Genomic DNA, 8,012 nt, shown 5'->3' with positions numbered 1-8,012 from the left:
CTTTGCACTTTGATCTGGCCTGATGGGGCAGCTTTGAGGACAGGCTCTCTGCCCAGACCACCACCCTGCTGCAGTGCCATCACTTCTGGCCCTGTTCTTGGCCAAGGCCAGAGTAATGAACTTCACTTGGACTTCCCTTAGAGAAACACATAATTTTCTTCAAAGGACCTCTGAAGGAACTCGTAATTATTTATGAAGCAGATGCACTTAATATGAGTCTTAACCTAAAGAAGTGTTTCTCACCTAGAAATTTTCAGTTAATATGCAAACATGAACATGTTCCACTGAGATGGTATGTAGCAGCAAGTGGGCAAAATCTGAGTCTGTTACACCCTTCATATGCTTTCAGCTGATGCTGGAATTACAATGTTGCCAAGCTGCTGAAAGAGGGAGAAATCAACCCTGAAGCCTTCACTGGTCAGAAAAATAATTCAAACGGAAAAAGAAACACTGTGAATGACAGAGAGACTCTCCCTGTCTGGCACAACAAGCAACCAGACCAAGAGCTTGCAGACAGGAGCAATGAGCCATCTTTAGGTTTTGGAATATTTATTTTTGTATGATTTTACTGCAGATGACACACTGTAGGTCACAATTAATCTCATATGAAGGCTAACTTTGGATCATTCCAGTTCTCTGGAAATAAAGGCTAATATTTTAGTAGATAGTTACAGCATGAGAACCAGTCCCTGCCTCCCTCTTTGTCTGCCCTACAGCTGTTTCCAAGGCTAATTCTGTCTGCCTGGGAGCTGCAGGCATGAACAGAGAATGCCCTGTGCAGCATTTGCCCAAAAGGCCAGACGTCCTATAAAGGACATAGCTGAAGTGTTTGTGGAAGCCTGGCAGCCCAGGCTGGCGAGGGGTGGTGGAGACGCTGCAACAGCAGTGAGACAGTAGCACAGGAGTGGTTTGGGCCTTGTTGTTTTTTTAAAGAAAAAAATAAATTACATGTAAGAATATATTTTAAAATAAAATAGCAAACCCACGTGTATTCTCAAATTAAACATAGCCTCAGTGTGCTGTTTGTCAAAATCCTGCTAACCTCTGAAAATGTTCCAGGCTTCAAGTATCTGCTGCTTGAAGCGGGACCAGACAAAACAAGCCAGAAGATGGAGAGTTAAATGTATATATATATTTTGAAATGTTAAATGTATATATATATATTATTGAAACCCAGAATACTTTCTCTCTGAAGATTCAGTACAGATTTCATTGTTAGTCTACTGCCATAGCAGCACTGTGCCTAATGCTCAGTCAGGGGGGTCTGGAACAGGGATTTTTGATCCTTACATTTTACTTTCTATGGTAGAGCTCAATGTAAATTAATGGACTCCAAACCAACCACTAATAATTACAAAGCATTCATAAGTATCTAGCAGATTTTACTGTGTTCATTCCTCATACAGTTGGGAGGTGTCATACAGTTGGGAGGTGTGGCTGTGCCATCTTCCTCATTTTCTCAAAGCAGAATGGATGTAGAGGTTGTGGGACTGTTGCACTGTCTCTATGCCTCATGTTACACTCCCAGTACATGCCAAAAAGAAAGGAGGCTCCTCCTTAAAATACCCCAAATATTCCTCTGAGCACACACAAATCACTCCTGACTATATATGGAATCACAATGATGCAAAAATCTCACCCCAAAGCTGACATACCAGCCTACAAGCAAAGCCCATGGAAAACAAGACTTGACTCTGGGCATTAAGAGTCACATTGGGCAGCTCTGCCTGTCACTTCACCTTTCTCTCAGCTTACTCCCTGATAAGATTATCTTCTGTCCCAATGGAGCTGTGTGCCTACTGGACTTGCAAATGTTCCTGAGATCCTATTACAAAAAGTGCTGGAAAAAAATTTGGGGGGTTTCTGTGCTAAAAATCAGAGGGGTTCACATGGCTGCAGTCATGGGTGCTGGGAGTGCAAAAGAGTACAGCACTTCTAACCCTGCTCATGTGGGTCTCCCTGTTAGCACAAAGCTGGAAAAGTCCCTGGGATCAGCCACAGAAATACACTGGCCACCTTCTAACAGCAGCATCTATCCTGTGCAACATCAGAGCCTCCAGGAGCTGGAAGGAGGTTGTGTGCAATTCTGTAAAATAAAAATCAGATGCCTACCAAGATGCTCAAGATTCAAAGCTGAAGGCAGCTGGGAGCCACTTCCCCACATTTTTAATAAAAGAGAAAAATTCTCTCAAATTAAGGAGGTGTTTACCTAATCTCACACAGAGATGAAGCCAAACAGACCACACAGCTCACAGAAAAAAAGCAGCCTGTATTCATCACTGCCATGGCTATCCAGAGTGGCAAGATATATTTAGCTTATAACTGAAGCATGGTTAGTTACTCAGTCTCATATCTGCATCTTGTGCTGATAGTGAAAAGGCAAATAGATCTACAATGACATCTGAAGCAGTCACACATGAGCAACTCTACAGAAAAGAGCCACGTTTTGAGATTGTCTTTTGAGCTAGAACAGCTTACTCTTTGGTAGTCTTTGTTCCTTCCGTTTTTTTCAGAAAGTAATTTTTTGGATAAAATTGCAGAAGTTGTACAACTTTCTTGCAAGGAGCTGAGAGATGCACCTAAAGCTTCAGAAATGTAGCATTCCTAAAGCCAGGTGTGGGCTGGGAATCTTAATTCATGACAGTTGTGATTTTAAATAAATCCTTCCTTTTTCTGGCATAAAAATTGCTAAGCAGTGGTAAGGGAGTGGGAGGGCTCTGATTCACAAAAATGATGCCTTGCTTTCTGTAATTTTCTTGTCATTTGGAAAAACGAGGTACATAATAACATCTGACACTTCTACAGAGCTTTCCAAGTGAGATTCTTGAATCATTTTGCAAATATGAAAGTCTAAGCTCAGCCAATAAGTGTTTCTCCTTTTTCAGATAAGAGGACGTGGTATTTTTAACCCCACATACCAGAGGTTGGATTTTCAGAGGGGCTGCACTGTAAAAGGAATATATTGCTAGTGAAAAAGCCTCGCTCTTGTTCTTTCCTAAGCTTCAATCATGCAAGAAAAGGGGCTCTAAAACTGGTTACATTTTAGGAACTTGCCTTGTTAGGAAATGGCACAGCAGAACTGACCAAGTCTGTCCACAATCTTTTGCTACTGACAGTTCAGAGGAGCTCTGCTTGTTGCAAACCAAAATGCAATTTCCATCTACCAGTGGTATTTTATCTTGGACTTTTACAGCTGTGCCTCCTTTGTGCCCTCCTGGACTCATAAGGCACATACAAGTCAATTCATGAGACCTTTCAACAGAATTGCAAGCAGGAGATGCTAAAAAATGCCCATGCCATTGGGAAAATGTAATGCTTTGCATTTAGTTTTCCTTTTTTTTATAAAAAGGGGTTTGGATATCAAACTTATTTTTCCTACATGCAAATTTTCTTCTACTATTTGGAACACTGGAAATACAGAGCAGCTGCTCCACTTGCACTAGCATGAGTTAGAATTACTCACAATGTTCAACTACTTAGTTGTTATGAACAGCAGGAAAAGAGATACCTCACAAATCTAAAATTAATTTTCAAATAATTATTCATTACAAAGAATGACCATGACTCAACTTATTGCTCTGAATGCTGCCTCTATGGGTGGTTATTTTGTTACAAAATAAATAAGCTGCTGCAGCACAATAATATTTCTCCCTGTAGTCTTACGAAACATTAAGTTGAAGGCTGTAGAAAATTAATCTGGTCCTCTAAATCACTGTCAACCTTGCAGAACTTTATCTACCAGCTAAGGTAGGTCAGCCAGCTAAGCTAAGGTAAAGCTCTATTGCCCACTCTTCCCAGTGTGGTATCTCAACTTCTAGATGCCATAATGCTAATTTCCATTCTCTTCCACCTCAAGGTTAGCTGCTCAGTATCAGCAATCAGTTGTCCCTCACACGTTTGCTGGCTCACAGTTACTTTTATGACAACCTAATGAGACCAAAAAAGGACACACTGGGGTACTGCACAACAAAAAATAAATTGGGATCAGCACTGCTTATAGACAGGATTGTTCAGCTGGTGTAGCCATGGAAAGTGGGCAGTGAGTGACAACCAGCTCAGCTTTTTACAGCTGTGAAATGTTTCCAAAACACAAGCAATTAGCTAGGTGAGCTGAGAGCACAGCTGCAGTTGATGCACATATGACATGTAACCTTATGTCATCTTGCACTGAATGTGATCAAATCCACCCAGAAGCCAAACACTCCTGGGCTTAGCTAGCAATGGAATGGGTGATCATTGAAGCATTTGGGTGTTGCAACCATAAACCTGACACCTGTTGCTGACCACAGGATGAATGTCAGATGGCAGAAACCAAATGGTGGGAAGATACTTGAACAAGTCTGTTCTAGTTCCTGAGCTGATGAACAGGAATAATTAAAATAAATGTAACAAAACAAAAATATATACAGGCTTAATGCACCTTTCATATATGAGTTTGGAGAAGTTGCTTGTTTGTTGTTTTTTTTTATACAACAAACAAACAAAAAATCCCAAATCTCTTAGCCAGAAAATTTTAGTTAAAGCAGAAGTTTCTACATGGAAGAGGAAACAAATAATGTTCTTTTTTCTGAAGTCTTCATACAAGAGACTCCAACTGAAACTGGAGAATTACTCCTTGCAATCCATGAACTGTCGAAGTGGCTTCATTTCAGTAGTAAACTCACAGGACAGGTATGACAGTTCAGGTAAGACAGGACAGGTAAGACAAATCTAGCAGCCCACCAGGCTGTCCATTTACAACATTTTCTTGTGAAATTATCGTATGATCATCGTATGATTATCGTATAAATGATGAAATAAGGATATCTAAAATCCAGCCACCTTAAAAAAAAACCCCAAAAAACATTCAGTTGCAAAGAAGGTAGTTTCATTGTTTGGACGCTATATTAACTGCAAACAGTCTCTAAAAAACTGCAACATTCCTATCTGAGTGTGCACTGTCCATTTCATTAGAACTTTAATAGTCCTGACAGATGTTAGCAAGATACCTTGCCTGACATACATTCCTATTTAATTAAGAATGACAAGGAGGAAAACAAGATGGAAAAGACTAGAGGTCATCAGACACCTTTTTTTAAAATAACGTACATAGGAGCTTCTTCCTCCTATGGCCTTACTTGCTTCTACTTGCTTTGGCAGCAGAACTGAGTCTTGAGCTCCAATTGCAGCTGCATTGCCAGCCCTCTGCCAACTGCTAACTCTGCTGACTTAAGATACTTCTGCCATTTGCTCAAACAGAGACAAGAATGGCACCACCAAGTCAATTTTCAAATCTTGTTAATGGGCTTCTGCCATCAAAAAGCGGAACCTTTAACTTGTCTCAAATCTTAAGAGTATGCAACTGTCGATTATCCCATGAAGTAGAAGAAAAGCTGTTCGGCAACTCACACCAGCATTATTTACAAAGTAAATAGAGCTGAAGTATTTAACAACTACAAAGACATCTGTTTTGGATAACCTGGGAGCACACACAGAAGACTATAATGCTTGCATACGTAAGTGTCACATGTATGAACCAGAATAGAAATGCACAGAACCCCACAGGACCAGGCAAGGAGCTGAGGAGGCTGATGACACCTACAAGTGGGTAGATAAAAAGTACCAGTGGAAAATGAGCAAATCTACAGCAACAAGTAGAGATATTACACAACTTATCTACTATGATGGGCATGCTCTGAGGACCCTTCAGCTGCTATGTCTCCTGACCCTTTCTGATATAACTGTCATGCAAATTTCCCACCAAGGGAACAGTTACCCTGAAATGACAGGAAAAAGAGCAGTTTGGGCTTTACAAGGCAACTAGCTGGGAGAAGGAGATGGTATCTGGTCATTCACAATCCTAAACAGGTCTCAAATATTTCGTTAACACTGAATTTGAAAGCCATGTTGCATGAATGTGTTTCTTCCTTTGTTTGCCCATGAAGGCCAGCTGTAAAATCATAACAGATTTAATTTCTTCACTTGAAGAAAAAAGAAGTAAAGACCCACCAAGAAATCTACATGGAAGAGTGCCCAAGTTTTAGACTGAGAATATATTTGATGAAATCCTGAGCATAGTTCAAACGGTTACAAAAATAAAGCAATAAAACCTCTGCTTTAAAGTAAAAATACTTACGATGTACCATATATCATAGTCTAGAGAATTTTAATCTACAAGGTGTCTGCAAATAAAGGTAGAAACACAGCACATGAAGTGAAAACACTTTACTTAATTCAAACTCAACCTTACCTGTTCCTGTTCCAGTAGGATCACCTCCTTGGATCTGCAGAATTAAAATTAAATCAATACATTACAAATACATCTGTATTAAAGGCATAAAATACAAGCCATAAAAGCCAATTCTGCTCAATTTCTTTCCTTTTATGTTGTGACATATTGACAAGTTAGGAACAAGGAAACAATTACTACTTATTTGAAGCTTCTTTTATCAGCTGGCTGTCATCTCCTACATTACTTACCTGAGACCAGAATGACACTTTTGTAAAAATAAAAGGTCTCTTGTGAGTAAATAGAGAAAGTAAACAGCCTCAAAGGGGTTAAGCAGATCATCTTTCTGTTATGTGCTGAGTCATAACTTGCTTTTTAACTGATGATGCATTGGTTTTGGAATTGGAAAGTCTTTACATTTTGCTACTAGTTCTCTACATGATGGGAAGGCAAGAAACAAGGGAATATGGCATATTTTCTGTATCTGAATTTGTATTTATAGTATCCAAATCTGTATTTCCAGTATCTCCCCCACTTATCTGCAGTACAGAAAATCCTCATGTGAAACCAATCTTTCAGCAACAAAATTAGTAACTGCATATAAACACAGATCTACAGCAATAATACTCCATATTCTAGTGCCAATACAGGGAATGTGACATGACTCGTTTCACAGTAAGAGCACATAAGCACAATTTTAATGTGAGTTTAACTATGAACTGAGATACACAGTGCTGTCAAAAGAAAAAATCCTTTTTTTAGAATAACAGGATGGAATGTAACATTCAGTGACATCCCCTGCAAGATGTGTTCTGCCTTCAGGATCAGACTGTTAATTCTTCTGAAAGGAAGTTACAGGACAGCTACAATATCCTAAACTGCCTGGACTATGTAAATAAAGAGCTTTGACTTCCAAAGTCAACTTTCTGGTTCACTAGGTGCTCTTTAACTCCTTCACAAAGAAAGCCTGGGCACTCAAGAAAGGATGATCTGACAGTATCCAAGTACCACAGCCTGAAACAAATTCATTTGCTTTCTGAGGTTTCATCTGAATGGGATTTCAACAGGTCACAGTATTACTTATCCAAATATGCCCCCCTTCTGTTCATTAACCACCCACCCACAGCCTGGAGAAAATAAAAAGAACCTTGCAAAGGCAGTGACTCTCAAAGGCTTTGTCTGCAACACCAGCAAAAGCACTACTAAATGCAGCGATGCTCCAAGTGACAATACTAGTCAGAGACAGTTGTTAAGACTAGTAACTACAATTTAACAAGTTAGGACAATCATAGTTCTGATGGGATATTTAGTAGACATCTTTTGCAAGTTTTCAAGCATGGAAGAAACTAACACTGAAGTAAGCTAAATAAATATTTTGAGGACATCACATATTGTGGTTTACACAGGATTTGCTCGATACTCACCACAAAATTACGGATTGATCTGTGAAAAATTGTTCCATCATAATAGTTCTTCTTGCACAATTTTATAAAGTTTTCACATGTTCGGGGTGTCTGAAAGAAAAACAAAAGTTTTAATTAAGCAATACATTTAGGTAATCAAATTGGTCCCTGCACTGTTTACAAGAATCACTTTTCATTTGTGCCTTGCAAATAAACAGTCATGCAGGACTCCTGAAGAGAAATGGGTATCTGTCTACAGAAAAAAGATATAATATATGGTCTTTTAAAGAATACAGGAGATACACCCAATGTGTTAAATAAACTAAACCCAGACCCTCCAATTAGCACAAAGAAGTGTTGAACACTAGGTCAAATAATGTAAGCTCCCAGCAGACAACGAT

At 39.3% G+C, this 8,012-nt stretch overlaps 1 protein-coding gene across 1 annotated transcript in view; it reads right to left on the bottom strand.

Moving 5' to 3' along the window:
• Positions 1 to 8,012, bottom strand: part of PPIL2 (peptidylprolyl isomerase (cyclophilin)-like 2) — a 72,594-nt gene that overhangs the window by 17,403 nt on the left and 47,179 nt on the right. Inside the window, exons 13-14 of the mRNA XM_009997705.1 lie at positions 7,633 to 7,722; positions 6,230 to 6,263 (exon numbers count right to left, since the gene is read on the bottom strand). Coding sequence (XP_009996007.1) covers positions 6,230 to 6,263; positions 7,633 to 7,722 — 124 coding nt within the window. The remainder of the gene's footprint in view (positions 1 to 6,229; positions 6,264 to 7,632; positions 7,723 to 8,012) is intronic.

The sequence above is a fragment of the Chaetura pelagica genome, unplaced genomic scaffold (assembly GCF_000747805.2).
Source record: "Chaetura pelagica isolate M959 unplaced genomic scaffold, ChaPel_1.0 scaffold45, whole genome shotgun sequence".
NCBI lineage: Eukaryota > Metazoa > Chordata > Aves > Apodiformes > Apodidae > Chaetura > Chaetura pelagica.
The sequence above is the reverse complement of the archived record's forward strand: the minus strand, read 5'-3'. Positions and strand labels throughout refer to the sequence as shown.